Genomic DNA, 16,158 nt, shown 5'->3' on the forward strand with positions numbered 1-16,158 from the left:
TCCTCTCCCTCTCCTCTCCCTCTCCTCTCCCTCTCCTCTCCCTCTCCCTCCTCTCCCTCTCCCTCTCCCTCTCCCTCTCCCTCTCCCTCCTCTCCCTCTCCCTCTCCCTCTCCCTCCTCTCCCTCTCCCTCCTCTCCCTCTCCCTCTCCCTCCTCTCCCTCTCCCTCCCTCTCCCTCTCCCTCTCTCCCTCTCCCTCTCCCTCTCTCCCTCTCTCTCTCCCTCTCCCTCTCTCCCTCTCCCTCTCTCCCTCTCCCTCTCTCCCTCTCTCTCTGCCTCTACTCTCTTAACTCCCCTCCTCATTCCCTGAATAAACTCTTTTCTATACTATACCGTCCTGTGGCTGGTCCCTCGGGGGAAGGGATGCATGGGTCCGCTGAGACATCCCCTTCCCCCATACCTCACCACACCCCCATAGAACATGTTCTACATCTCTTTATCTTTTTATAAAAAATCACTAACTACCAAAATTACTATGAACAGAGGGTGGGGGAAAGGTGTAACATTTGCTTTTCTCTTAACCAGCTGGGTGCAGAATTCTCAGCCCCTGAACTCATCAAAGGAGCAAGCAGCTTCAAGATGCCCTGAGACCACACAGGGCTGAGAACTTCCCATTCACAATGCATGAGATGAAGTTGGAACTGATCTACTAGGGCGCGGGGGTTGGAGGAAAACCAGCAGACTGTGAAGGACCAGGGCCTTTTAAATCCCTTTGAGTCCTCTATAGTTTCTCGGGCTCTTATTATTCAGTGTCATGTTTTATACACCTGTGTCATTTAGCTCCTGTAGAGGAGAGGAAGGGACATAACAAAGATACATTTGATGTTAAAAGCCAAAATAATTCCAAAGGTCTTCAAATAGGGAGCTGGGCACATGAACAGGCGAGGCACATTAAAGGCAGCTTAAGATTAGGGCTGCAATGATTGGCTCTTGCTTCTCCCTGCTTTGGGGATGGATTGATTCATGATTCTGAGTTGGAAAGACTTGCCTGTAGTTTTATTTTACTCAGGGCTTGGACTTCTCCACTGACTACCTTCAAGGTTCTAAGACAATAAAATTACGATTTAGATTCAAGGTCAGGCTGAACGGATTAGGAGTTCCAAGCATTGCTTTATTTTATTTTATTGGTGACTTGAACCAATCTAGCAACCCGACTCCATCCTCATTTCTTCAGGGGCATAGGGGCAAATGCCACTGAAACCCCAGAGATAGCTTTAGAAGTGACAGGCTCTTGAAGTCAATGAACATAGAGACCACTTAGATAGAAAGGCGCTACGTGCTGTCACACATCAAAGTGCCTGCAGCTAATCATAACATGTACTTAAACAGGTAAAAGATAGGGTTTAAATGTTGTTCTTATGGATAGCTTTTCTTTGCTATGCTAATTATCCCAATTCAACCATTCTACAATATGCACATGTATGGAAACATTCACATGGTACCTGATAAAAATAAAAGTATTCCCACTTAAAATGCAAGCACACGCAAGAGAAGCCAGGCTTGAAGGACAACCGTAGAGCAGCTGTCTTACTCTGGAGAACCTTTGAGCCTCAGAAGGTAAAGTCACACCACCAGATCCTTCAGCCCCCAGGTATCCCCCAGGCTGGTGTCCACCACCATCAATGTCCCCTTGCTTTGCATGGCTGTCACTTACGCCTACTTTCATAAATGGCTCTCGATTTCTCGTAGAGCTCATATGGGTCGGGTTTCCGTGGGTCAAAGGCCTCTGTTGAATCAGGAAAGGAGCTCCTGGGAAGGGAAGGTGGGAAGGGCAGGTTCTGTGGGACGGCCGGAGCAGATAAACTTGTTTGAGGACTGCCTTGATTTTCCCACCGGTCCATCACCTAAAAGAAAAGGAGACCCGAGAACATGACCGATGATGGATTAGCCTGCATGTATTAGCTAGGAATCTTTGGTAAACTCTTCATTTCTCTGATTCTTTTTCTTTATAAAATATAGCATGTATCCCGAGATAACTTATGTGCATGTGTTCAGAAAGAGGGTAGTACTTATCTTAATGTAAGATGGCTCCAATTTATTATACTTCCCTAAAAGAGAAATCAAAGTAGTCTATGCATATTCATTTAACATCTGTGTACATGTCAATCATCTCTTAGGACACTCCATCGCTTCCCCTAAAGCCATGTATCTGTATAGCACTGTCTGGGACCAATGAATTGCAGTCTTCTAGGAAGTCTCAAACACTGTGGGTGTTATTAGGTCTCCCCTAAAATACCTCCATTAGCACTGTAGCTAATTGCTTCCTAATTGGCCATGCATGACCCCTGATCCTCACCATAGCATGGGGACATACAAGAAGCTGGAACTAACATCACATTCCAGCATGATGGTTGCTGTTACTGCTAGTTTTACCTTGATTCAACCAGTAGCCCTTCCTTCTAACTTGATACCTGTCTCTCTACCTTTAAAAAGCAGGCAGTGTGTGTAAAGTGCGATGATGGTAGCCTCTTGCTCCCAGACCTAGCCTGTGCAGGGTCAGTACGGTTCTCATGATCAAGGCCAAATTCCCATGAGGATGTGAGTTCTGCTCACTTCACTCATGTCCTTCCCTGATCCCCTGCCTCTTTCCTGCCTCTTTCCTGCCTCTGAGGCTTTGCAGAGCCTCTCTATTTCTCCTTCTACCTGTCTCCTCTCCCGCATGTTACCTGGATACGAGATGCAGATAAACACCTCCTTTCCTACAAGTGTCGGGCTAATCATTCGAGCGCTATTACCTAACTTTACTCCCTGTCCCTGGCAACACTTGCTTCTTCCAGCTGTCAATAAAGGTCCCATCTTAAGTAGGTATTCAGAGAGCATTCTTAGTGAATTAATGAACTCATAATTAAAATAAGGACACCTAAAAAACGGATATGTTTATACAGCTTTCTGTTTTCTACTTCATTTTCTTGCACTTGTTTTTACACTGGCTATATTTTAGTTGGAATTCCAACTCCCATCCCTACCTGTCAGTTACCAATACTCTGAAGACTGGAAGGAATGTGAGTGACCACAGACACTTGTCCTCTCCAGGCATGCTGTGGGTGACAGTAACAATTCCTCTGTCCATCCCACCCATCTGGAACTGTATTAGGGGTTCAAGTTGAAACTAAACATAGCAAACTTGGAAACAAGTAGGTTATTGATTTTTAATTCAGTGAGACTGGATTTAAATTGCTTTCTGTATGGGGTCCTGGCCCAATCTTTCATTCAGATTTTTTTTTTTTATAGCTGGCAAGGATGAATTCAGCTGCCTCACATTAAATACAGCCTGTAGAAGCACAGACAGGGTAATTGGCTTGCCTGAGGTCCAGCAACAGATCTTGGTCAGAACCAACTTATACTTCTAACAGGAGTATTGGGTTTAGACCATAACACTTTGGAGACAAATCTTGTAAGCATCATTAAAAAAATCTAATTTTACGTTCAATGAGGTTTTCACTTCTACTTAGTAAGTACCCTTAAATGTGTATTTCAAACTTAATAGAAACATTTATATAGGAAGAAAATTTTCTTTTCATGGGTTATGGTGACTTTGCTGTGATGTATCAGGTCACAGTTGTGTTTAAAGGCATAACTTTTAAAAGCAATCAGTTTGACTGCTTTTAGGTACCACATGGACACATTCTAGCTGTGACTTTCGCACTCTAATTCTTAATCTTAAGGTGATAAAAGCTAAAAAGAAATTAGAAATATGATCTATAACATCCCACTTGTCAATATGGGACTTCAGGCAACAGCCCCTTCATCTTTTTGCTGTGGGTTTTCTAATATCCTCATGTGTTTTGCTGCATGTACATATTGCTCATGTATAACCACTGAAGGAACTATGCTTCTGGTGAAATATTGGTATTTTTAAAAAACAGTCACAAAGCTAACAGAACAAATAATGCTTTGGGCAATTTAGGGGAAATTCTCTGTGGCAGATTGACAAATTCTACAATTTCTTTAGCCCAGAGGTTGGAAAATTAGTCAAAAGTCCAGGGATGCCTGGTAAAGCATCTATAACTTCTTGCAATGACATTCATCAAACCTCCAGTCACTCTGTCAGGGGTGCTTTAAAAACTGTAGAGTACAAAATCCGTCTGTAGAAAAGTAAACATCTAGTCTTCTTCCCCATGTAGCTCCTAGCCTGCTCCCTCAAAATAGGCTTACTTCGGATCTCCAACCTGGGAGGCTATTGAGTAAACATTTTCCTTGGCTTAGAGATACCTGTGCTGAGGCTGGAGGGTTAGTTCTGTTGACTCCACCTTACTTTCTGAGAGACCTTGGTTTCTAGATTCCATGAATACCTTGAATTCAGGTCCTGTCCCATTGTTCAGGGCCATGGGTATTAATTATTGTACCCATTGTTTTCCTGGCCTTGGGTAATTCAGTGTATCTTTTTTTGCCTAACATTTATCTTACAGCTAGGCTTATTGGGATGCTCTTGTCTCAGCAGTGACCACAGCTAGGTTGATTTGTAAACATCTCAATAGAAATGAAGTTATTTTCTATGTGTGGGGGAAACTTTGCTCTCTTTGAACTAGTGAATGGTAAATGAATGAATGAATGAATGAATACCTGACATTATGGTTCATAGTTCAGCACAACCTCTGAACTATGAGTGGCTAGAGAAAATGTAAGGTCTATACCCAGACATCAAACAGTAAAGCAGAGAAACTCAGCAGGTGGTAAGTGCATTATCCCCAGTTTCTGATTCTTGGCTGTATATATCAAATAGAGAGCTGAGAGAGGAGACAGGCTTTCCCCCAACAAAACGATATTTCTACAATTTGTTTTCTTCCTTTTGACAGCAGAATAACACAACCTAACAGGTCTAAACCTACTCCTGTACTATGTTAGGTGGGGCTGGGCAATGAAGGCATTGGGTTTGATTCTTTGAAACATATGCCGAGGTCCTACCACATGAAGACAATGAGAACTCATTATGAGTCATCTTACTCGCTAAGTCCCTGAGTACCACTTGGCTGAGACCAAGGTGGAGGCCAGGTCTCAATTAGGAAGTTTCCTCACTAAGTATGTCATTAGTCTTACTTAGAAGACCGGTGTCTGAACTCAGACACTGTGGGTACGGTATATTTGTTTCAATTAACAATTTAGCACATTGTATTCATTTTGTGGAGTGATTTATGTGTGAATGGTTTGTGCACTGGCATCTGCTTTTTACAGTGATAGATGTTTATATGTTTGAGCTCAACATGTTGAAACACTATTGTAAGCACTTTACATGGATTAACTCAGAATCCCCACAGCGACAGACAAGAGGGTATTAGCATTACTTCCATTTTACAAATACGGTCTTTGAGATGCAGAGGTCTTAAGCAAACTACTTTAAGGTCATAAACCAATAAGGAAAAGCAGCAACACTTGAACCCAAGAAGTATGCTTAAGAGTCTACATTCTAACTGATTGGGCCTCTTCAGGATCTTAGTCCAAGGAGTTTTGTGTAGCTATGTGGAGGACATAAATATTTCCTCAGCCTGCAGTCTGGAGGTCCAGCCTCAGCCTGCAGTCTGGAGGTCTAGCCTCAGATCTTGTAAAGGTGCACAGGTTCAGGGTTAATTGCACGTTGGGTTTTATAAAGCCTTTTTGGGAATTATTGACTATAGGCATAATTACTATAATGATGGCAATAATGATGGTAATTATGGCAAATGACATAATTTGTGTGACTGAAGTACATGTAAGGAAATCACTAGATTGCATAATTGTCACACTACGATGAGGCTGCAAGGTTCCTGGTAAAATCAGATAAAGATGTATGCAACCACAGAGCTCAGATTTGAGTTGGGGATGGAACTATTTAGAAGCTGGGCAAGATAAGCCACATTTCATGCCATGCATTTAAAAATACCTCTTTCTCAAGTCCAAGTGGATCAAGGACCTCCACATAAAATCAGCTACACTGAAACTAATATAAGAGAAAGTGGGGAAAAGCCTCGAACACATGGGCACAGGGGGAATGTTCCTGAACAGAACACCAATGGCTTATGCTCTAAGATCAAGAACTGACAAATGGGACCTCATAAAATTGCAAAGCTTCTGTAAGGCAAAGGATGCTGTCAATAGGACAAACCAGCAACCAGCAAATTGGGAAAAGATCTTTATCAATCCTACATCTGATAGAGGGCTAATATCCAATATATACAAAGAACTTAAGAAATTAGACTCTAGACAACCAAATAACCCTATTAAAAATGGAGTACAGAGCTAAACAAAAAAAATCTCAACTGAGGATGCTTGAATGGCTGAGAAGCACCTAAAGACATGTTCAACATCCTTAGTCATCAGGGAAATGCAAATCAAAACAACCCTGAGATTCCACCTCACACTAGTCAGAATGGCTAAGAAAAAAAAACTACAGGTGACAGCAGATGTTGGCAAGGATGTGGAGAAAGAGGAAGACTCCTCCACTGTTGGTGGGAATGTAAGCTGGTATAACCACTTTGGAAATCAGTCTAGCAGTTCCTCAGAAGATTGAACATAGTGTTACCTGAGGACCCAGCTATACTACTCCTGGGCATATACCCAAAAGATGTTTCAACATACAACAGGGACACATGTTCCACTATGTTCATAGCAGCCTTATTTATAATACCCAGAAGCTGGAAAGAACCCAGATGTCCTTCAACAGAGGAATGGATACAAAAAATGTGGTACATTTACACAATAGAGTATTACTCAGACATTAAAAACAATGAGATCATGAAATTCTTAGGCAAATGGATGGAACTGGAAAATATCATCCTGAGTGAGGTAACCCAATCACAAAAGAACACACATGGTATGCACTCACTGATAAGTGGATACTAGCCCAACAGCTTTTCCTTTGACTATTTGTGTTTATTATATTGTTTGTTCCTCAACTATTTGTATCTATTGTATTGCTAGACCCTCAACCTAGAACTGACCTTAATACATGCATGTAATCAAAATGGTATAAAAGCATAAAAGAGGAGGGGGGATGGGATAGGGGGTTCTATGGAGGGGAAATGGGGAAAGGGGATGACATCTGTATTATAAATAAATAAAATATCCCATAAAAAGTAAAAAAAAAAAACTCTTTCAAAATTGCGTACATCACTAAGTGATTTTCTAAGTTTGAGGCACTCTGCTTCCCTTCTGAGGTACTCTGTAGACCAGCTGAGCAGTCATCATTGAGGATCTACTTTATGCATGTCCCACTTTGCCCCTGTATCTGTCCAGTGTTCTGTAAGAGTAGCATACTCTAAGTCACAGGGAAAGGAGATCCAGCAAACCAACCTGGCTTAGGAGACGTGGGCAGTGAACGCTGGCACAGCTCGTGTGTTGAATGTCCATGTATTAAAGACCGGGCCCTGGCCCAGCATGCCTGGGAAGCAGTGGGACTTGGGAGATGAAGCATACCAGCAGTGTATTCTTTACGAGGACTGTAAGGCTCTAGTCCTGCCTTTTCCTCTTTTCCTCCCTGGATTGTGATGAAAAAAGCTTTCTTGCCATGAGGTGCTGCCTGCTACAAATGCTTTGAGCATCAGGGCGAGCCAATCATTGATATTAACCTTCAAAATAGAACCCGAATAAGACTTTCCTTTTTATAGGTTAGCTATTATCTTGGGCATTTTGTGATATTGCTAACACAACTTTTTAGTTTCAACCTTAGTGCAATGAAATCTCTCACTAAATGCTAAGCCCATTTAGCTAACCTAGCTTTATAAAATCATTATTGAAAGACACTAATTTCCTATGTTGGCATAAAGTTTCAGCATCTTTAAAAGAGCAGTAGGACCAGAGATGTTAGATGTCACCAGTATCTGAAGAATCTTAGAAACACTACTCTAAGTGATTGTCATGTTTACCATGTATATTACGTAGAATGATACATATAAATATACACTCAGGATATATTACTTATCTATACGTGCTAGAATGTACATATATTCTATATGTACACACATATATTTCTTTCTATAGATATTCAAATGTAAATAAAAATAAAACAAATGTTTAGAAACCAATTTAATTTGTAGGACATGCCCTCCAGCCTTATAGTATACATTAGTTTTGAAAATTTAATGTGACTACTTGACCATATAGTATTTGTGATAGGAAAAACAAAAGATTTATAAAGTATTTTTGCCATGTCATCCTGAAAACGTCAATGTCTATTTTGTAATAGGGATAATTATAGAAGTGTAAGATGAGTTATTCTTGTATTGGGGTGGGGGCAAGAGAAGAAAAATGGCTGGTAAAGGTGACCATGCGGATATGCATTGTCCTGGTAGAAGTGGTCCACAGCGCTAACTGGTAAGGCTTCTTGGACAGTACGTTGCTAGTATTCTTTGGGTTCACTGTACCTTACAGTTCATACGTAACCTGCATTAATTATATCAATTGTACATTAAGATCTGTTACCAAGTTGTCAGGGCACGAAAGTGAAAACAGGTCATATTTAGTATTTTGTTCATAAGCATTTTTTTGTGTAAGTTAAGAAATATTTTAAAAAATCAACTCTAAGAAACAAATTTAGTACAAAAGCATTTAAAAGCGGGCATGACTATAGAAAATAAGATGACTTATCCCTGTATTTGAGGACAAGAAAGGGCAGAAGGGCACACTGGGTCTGTTCTTCTGATATCCTGGAATCAATCTCAGGGCTGGGAGAGCATTTAAGGTCACTCAGTTACCTGTGTATTTAATGGGCATAAATAGTAAATAGAATTAAAGAAAGAAGCATAGGAATTTCAACTTACAGGCTTTGGAGTTTTCCATGGAGAAAAGAAACCTGGAACAGAGAAAACAACATGTGAGCTTGGGAAACCTTCCACCGCCAGGCACACATCCCGCAGTGTTACGCTGACTGTACTTCATTCAAATGAGCTGAGAGCACCACAGACAGCTCAGAAGGGCTGTGTGCCTTCTTCAGGGAGCTCAAGAATTCTCTTGGGTCTAAGGAATCACTGAGTCCAAGAAAAAATTTCTTCATTTGGCAGCTGAAAATTCTGAGGTGCAAAAAGAGTCGCGTAACAATGGCAAATGTCTGCTTTAGAAGGCCCAACCCTGAGCCATGCTTAGAGGTCTTTGTCACCCAGCAGGAGCAGGAGAGATGGAGAGAGTAGACAGGTTAAAAGTTAGAATTTTGTTTTTTAGACATAAATACCCTGGTTTAGGGTAGGAAATAATTCTGAGTTTTTGGATCCACTTTATGTACTTTAAAAACAACAAATATTTGTTATTCTTATGTTTAAAAATAATTAATACATTTCTACTAAGACTCAGATCAAGGGATGGAGACACGGCTCAGTGGTTAAGAGTGCTAGCTGCTGCTCCAGGGGACCTGAGTTCAATTCCCAGCAACCACATAGTAGCTCATAGCCATCCGTAATGAGGTCTTTTGGGTGTGTGTGAAGACAGAGCACTCATATACATATAACTAAATACATTAAAAAGACAAATCTTATTAAATCTCGTGTGCTGCTGCTCTCTACTTGATGCTCCTCTATTTCAAGTTTCCGTTATCTTTATTCCTCAATGCTAGCACATGGCACACCAAGCAGGGCAGTGTTTGGTTTTGAAATGGTACTGCCCCTAATAATCCAAAACATAATCTGCCGTGCTCAGAAAAGCTACTTTCTTCTCATACCATATCTTTTCCCTTTCAACACTTTTTGCTCATATTAATATTAGGTGAGGTCTAATGAAACATTCAATGAAAGTGAGTCATGGAGATTGTATGATACCATGTCTATCATCTTTAAAACCAAGACTTCCAAAATGGGAAGACTTGACAACCATGACCCATTTATGGGAAAAATCTGCAGAAATTCGGACATTGAATTATCTAGACACTTAAGCAATTCAACTCCGGCATGTCAAAAATGCTAATTATCCCTTGGTGGCCCATTGTAGGAAGATGATCCTTCCACAAGAAGAGAAGACACTGTGCAGTCTGTCACATGTTACAGTCTTCTGTGGAACAGCTGAGCCAGTATTCAGATGTGACCACCATCCTGGTAGATTAACATTTGTCTCTGTGCTTAGCTCTGTTTTTAATGTCCTGAAATAAGTTCTAGTTAGTGTGATTTGGCTATAAGGACTTAATCACATTCTTTTTGAAAAGAACCAAGGGCAGAACTTGAAGATTACATCTGTGTCTTCCCTTGACCATTCTGTAAAATGCCAAAGACGACAATGTAGCCCCGAGTTTAAATGTGTGCGGGCAGATTAAACCACTCATCATTTACTTTGTCTTTTGAAAAAACTGCCAGTGAGAGTTTTTCTTTTTTTTTTTTTTGAGAAATGTGGTTTGCACATTTTTACAATATCCAAACGCTCAGAATTCCTTCACTCCCTCTGTGCTGTCTGGCATCAAGATGCTGAGTTATTTGTCAGGTCCTGGGAGTTTCTCTGACTTTGATATTAAAGTGCTGAAAGCGGACTCTCTGTTATGGAGGTCTTGTCTCTTCGTGCAACATTAAAATAATTCTTCCTCCTATGGAAGACGTCTAATCACCTGACCCCTTGGCAGTTATGATGCCAGAACCAAAAGGGCCTAAGAGGGGCACAGGTGAGGAGATGGAATGGTAAACCCACAACCTTCCGTTCAGACACCGCAGTCTCCTTCCCTATGGAGCTTTCCTTCAGGCTGACCTACAGCAGGGGCTGGATCCAGGACTTCCCTGTGCTCACTGAGACGCTTCCTGGAATTTGTCTACTGCCGAGAAACACTGAGTGCCAGAGGCTGCCCTCTCTCGGTATTACCAATGAGGAGTTCGGAGATAGGTAGGAGGAAGTATTAGAACATATTCCTTAGAAGAAAATTATGTACACTTTCTTATATTTCCTTGGGAAATTATTAATCATGCTACAAACATTTAAACCAATCTTATTAAAAATGTGTATGTCAGATTCATGCACTTTAGTCCTGATTAAGTCAGCGGGTCATGCATTCTACATGATTAACCTCCAATCTTCTGCTCTGCCTCAATGACAGGACTACAGAAATGCTATGATAGAGTGAGTCAAAATATTATATACTATAAATGTGTGATATACTATAATTTCTTGATGGCCTCCCTAGGAAAACGAGTCTATTCTAAAGAACATTTTAAAGAAAAACACCCCAAAGAAACAAGTAAAACCTTTTAAGTCATTTAAGAGACATTTAAGTTATTACATTGAGGTTTATTTCTAATTTTGCTTTCTGGTAAGAGAAGATCACAGACTTCCAACAACTGGGAGGCCTCTTGCACATACACACACACATGCTTACACACATGTGTGGGTAGTGACTGTGTGCAGTGATTTCTCCTAGCACCTGCAGTTTGTTCTTGCCTTTTCTACCTCACTGACACCCTTTCCCTGGTCTTCTGAAACACACACATTTTGCCCTGTCTTGGGAATTTTACTAGACTTGGTTTGATGAGACAATTGCCTTTTTGGCCTTTAACTGCTTACCCCAGGGAAAAAAGAAGAGATGCAAGCTCCCTTTCTTTAGACTTTTTAGAGCCAAGGCCTTCCTCCTTATGAAACAAAGGCCATAAAGGAAGGGACATTTTTTTTCTCTTTAAGAACAGTGGCTTCTTTATGTTTTAGTTTCTGGCTTTTCGTTCAGTCACTGCTAAAGGATGTGTGTATTAGAATTCTCCTGAGGGGCTAATTATCTGTCTCATTATGTGCATATCTGTCATTTACTGTCTGCCATATTCAGCAGCATACAATTCTGTATGTTTACAAGTTCAAACACATTTCTTGAGTTTTGAGACCACAAAAGCAGAAGGCTTCAAAATAATACTTCAAATTAAATACAACATGAGTTGTTACAGACGAGAAAGTTTAGATGAACCCGAGAAGGAAATTCAGATGCATTCTCATATAAAGTGCACTGGACAACTATACATACATACATACATACATACATACATACATACAATCTAGGCACTTTGGAGTCTTATAAAACTGAAGTATTATATGTAACTCCACCTAGAAGTACAGTAGGATGGAAAGAGAAAAGTATATTAAAAATAGCTTAAACAAGAAATTCCATTTATTGAACAGGGCAGGCTGAAGAAAGAGGACAACACTGATGTCATACTGAAGTTTACATTGATTATATATGTCAACTAATCATAGCTTTAAATAAACCAAGGCATACAGCTGCCAGATAAGATATAACATGTCTAGCTAAATGTATATTTCAGGGAAGCAATTTTGCAGCAGAAACATGTCTCACATATAGCATGAGATATATTTTATAGACCATAATATTTTTGTTTATCTAAATTTGAATTTAACTATGAATTTGATATTTTTATTTACTAAATCTGACAACCCCAAGCAGGAAAGAAACATGACTTAGCAAACATTTAAAAAAAAATAGCATCTACTGTTTGTCATATCCTGTCATTTCAGTGGGACAAAGAACAAAATATTTACTATTTCCTCAGAACTCTGCATTTTCATAGCTCTCTGGGTTGGGTTGGATCTTGTTCATCAGTAATTGGACTGAGGTAAGGACTGCAGAGATGCAGGTCCCCGTGGCCATTGTGGATGTTACCCAGGACCACTTCCACATTGTGCTCCTGTTGGCCACGGTGTTCTTCTTAGGCAGAATTTTTAGAGTGGCTCTTTTCAGTACAGACTTCTGACACTTGATACTTCAAATAAAAGGAGCATACTGAGAGAGAAATCAGGAAACAATTCCATTAACAACAGCCTCAAGAGTTATCTAACCAAAGGCTTGTACAATGAAAATACTTTAAGACACTGAAGCAAGAAATTGAAGAAGAAACCAGAAGATGGGGACTCCATGTTCATGGATTGGCAGGATTAACATTGTGAAAGTGGCCATTCTTCAGAAAGCACAATAGACTCAATGCAATCCTCATCAAAATTCCAATGCAATTTTTCACCCAAAATGAAAAAAAATTAAATTTCATATGGAAACACAAAAGGCACAGGATAGCCCAAACAATCCTTAACAATAAAAGAATAGGTAGAGGATCACCATCCTGGATTTCAAGTCACGCTACAGAGTAGTAAAACCAGCATGGTATTGACATAAAAACATACATGTTAGTCAATTAGAATTGAAGAACCCACATACACATTTACAGACCCCTGATTTTTGACAAAGAGGCCAACAATGCACATTGGAGAAAACCACCATCACCACCACCACCACCACCACCACCACCACCACCACCACCACCAAATCAGCATCTTCAACAAATGGTGCTGGTCAAACTGAATTGTTACATGAAAAAGAAGAAGCATTTATCCTCATCTTTCATACGAAACTCAACTCTAAATCCATCGGGAGAAAGTAGGGACTGTCTTGAACTCACTGGTGCAGGGAAGGACCTTCTGAACAGGATCCCAATAGCTCAGACATTAAGGCCAACAATTGACAAATGGAACCTCATAAAACCAAGAAGCTTCTGTAAAGCAAGGGCACTGTCATTCAGGTGAAGAGGTAGTCTATACATCCAACATAGTTAGTATCTAGACTATACAAGGAACTGAAAAATTAAACATCAAGAAAACAAACCACCCGGTTATAATTTGGGGCATGGCATTAAATAGAGAATTATCAAGAGAAGAAATACAAACAGCTGAAAAGCACATACAAATGTTTAACATCCATAGCCATTAGGGAAATGCAAATTAACATTACTTTGAGATTTCAACTTACTTCAATCAGAATGGCTATGATCTAAGCCCTGTGCTGCTGTGCGTGCAGGGAATGGGAAACACTTATTTAGTACTAATGAAGGGGCAAATTTGTAAAGCCAGTACAGAAATCAGTGTGGGGAGGTCTTACAAACTAGAAGTAGGCCTATCACAGGATCCATAGAGATAACTCTGCTCATGTACACAGATGCTCCATTCACAATAGCTATGAAGTAGAAACAGCTGATGAACTGATAATGAAGGAGTGTGGTACCTTTGCACAATGGAATGTTATCAGAGGTTAAAAAAAACAAAATTAAAAAATTTCCAGGTAGACGAATGGAGCCGAAACAATCATTCTGAGTGAGGCAACCCAGGCCCAGAAAGACAAAATGTTTTATGTTTGTATTGTGTATGCTATCTGACTCTTAGATATGTGTATTCACAGACACAGCGAGGAATTAGAGGTTATAGGAGGTGGATGTCAAGAAGAGAGGAGAGAGGTATAAAAGGTTAAAGGGATTAAATGGGGAGGGAGATGAGTGGAAGGGTACAGGAGGGACATGTTGGAGGAATAAGTTAACACTGAAAACAGCTGAAAGAAGCCATATAGAAACCTATTACCGGAGAAGCTTTCTAACACACACACACACACACACACACACACACACACACACACACACACACACAGAGAGAGAGAGAGAGAGAGTTTAACTAGAGTCACCCTGTAATGAGTCAACATTATCCCTATTTCAACATAACAAATAACCATTCCTGACACTGGCCTTTTTAATCTTTTTGGGAGTTGTTGGCAAGTGAGATCCCATAGGCTCCAAACATGATAGCCTACTGCAAACTCTGGCTACCATCTAGAACTTGATGGTAACACCTACTGTGAAGACACCATGCACTTGACTCAGGAAACATGGAGAAAGTCAACCAACTGGCACCGGTCTGGAGGCTCCTCCCTATTGGAGCTTTCGCAGTACTGGAAGGTAATTGCCAGTTTTAGCCAGCTGTGAACTGTGTGAGCTACAACCAGGATGGCTTGTGTTTCTGTGATAATTTAGAGCTGCTTTCACAGGGTAACAGATGATGAACAGTCTTAAGGTCACCCCACTGAATAAAGGGCCAGAACACAGTCCACATTGACTCACAACCATATCAATGTGGAACAATGCCAGAATAGCTTTTTGAGATTTCCCGAAAGTTCTCCAAATAGAACTAAATCTTGAAATGCACTTCTGTTTTTCAGCTGATATACTGAATGCCCACTGCAAAATGTGAAGTGATTTATTTAGCAGGAAAACCACCTAGACATATGATTCAAGTTTTAAAGGTTCTTAATGCAATTTCATGTATCTTTAGGCGGATTCTGCAGTTACCAGGAATGATTGAAGTGCTGGGGGATACTTTGTAACTTCTTCCTTATGCAGAGGGAGAGGAGGAGGAGCCATTTTGAAGGAAAGCTCTGCTTCCTCACAGATTCTCACATACTGTGTCACTGAAAGCTGCATATCTCTTTGCTTTTAAAAAAAGACACAGTAATGTGAACACATTTAATAGCAATCAAACAGACACTTATAAGGCAGTCCTTGACCAGATGGCATCTTAACTTACGTGATTTGTAACTTCCTGAAGGTGTGAGAATAATATTACATGTGGTACAAAGTATACTTTAAATTTTGATCTTTTTCAAGGTGGCTTTAAGGTAATTTTCTCTCTCGCTCAATGATAGGTGGTGACATCCAGGAGCAATTCCTAGTCAGCTGCATAAGGAAAGGAGAAAGCAGCCCTCAGTCTACAGGGCCCAGAGTTTCTAAGCCCTCACCTTTACTTTACTTTAGTAGTTGTATTAGCTGTAGTTGTAACAGGATGAAGGCATTTTATAAGGACGTAAACCCATTCTGAGTCAAGGGTCCTCCATATGCCTTATTAAAGCGGCAAATTTTATGTTATATATATTTTGTCACGAAAAGTATAATTCTTTTCAAGAAAGATTTATTTGTATATTTATTATTTATTTTATGTATATGAGTGCTCTAACTGCATGCACACCTAGATACCAGAAAAGGGCATCAGAATTCATCATAGATGGTTGTGAGCCACCATATGGTTGCTGGGAATTGAACTCAGGACTTCTGGAAGAGCAGTCAGTGCTCTTAACCAGTAATTCTTAAAAAAGGGCAAAAAGTGAAAAGAAAAAAAAGAGGAAAAGGAGAGTAAAAGTAAATGAATATCATTTGTATGAGAGAGAGAGAGAGAGAGAGAGAGAGAGAGAGAGAGAGAAAGGGAGAGAGATAGAGATAGATAGATAGATAGATAGATAGATAGAGAGAGACAGACATACAGACAGAGTGAAGAAAGCAAGAAATGAGTTTTTCCCCCACAGTCTCTTTGAGCTACACCTGGATTCCTCCACATAGACATTTTCACTATATATATTATATATACACATTATATTATCTATCTATCTATCTATCTATCTATCTATCTATCTATCTATCTAT

The 16,158-nt window shown here is 40.1% G+C and overlaps 1 protein-coding gene across 3 annotated transcripts in view; it reads right to left on the reverse strand.

Moving 5' to 3' along the window:
* Nucleotides 1–16,158, reverse strand: part of Magi2 (membrane associated guanylate kinase, WW and PDZ domain containing 2) — a 1,345,877-nt gene that overhangs the window by 149,775 nt on the left and 1,179,944 nt on the right. For all 3 annotated transcript variants that reach the window (XM_028778110.1, XM_028778109.1, XM_028778111.1), the window contains exons 11-12: nucleotides 8,731–8,762; nucleotides 1,653–1,842 (exon numbers count right to left, since the gene is read on the reverse strand). In XM_028778110.1, the coding sequence (XP_028633943.1) occupies nucleotides 1,653–1,842; nucleotides 8,731–8,762 (222 nt within the window). The remainder of the gene's footprint in view (nucleotides 1–1,652; nucleotides 1,843–8,730; nucleotides 8,763–16,158) is intronic.

This window comes from Grammomys surdaster, unplaced genomic scaffold (genome assembly GCF_004785775.1).
Source record: "Grammomys surdaster isolate TR1022 unplaced genomic scaffold, NIH_TR_1.0 325, whole genome shotgun sequence".
Classification (NCBI taxonomy): Eukaryota; Metazoa; Chordata; class Mammalia; order Rodentia; family Muridae; genus Grammomys; species Grammomys surdaster.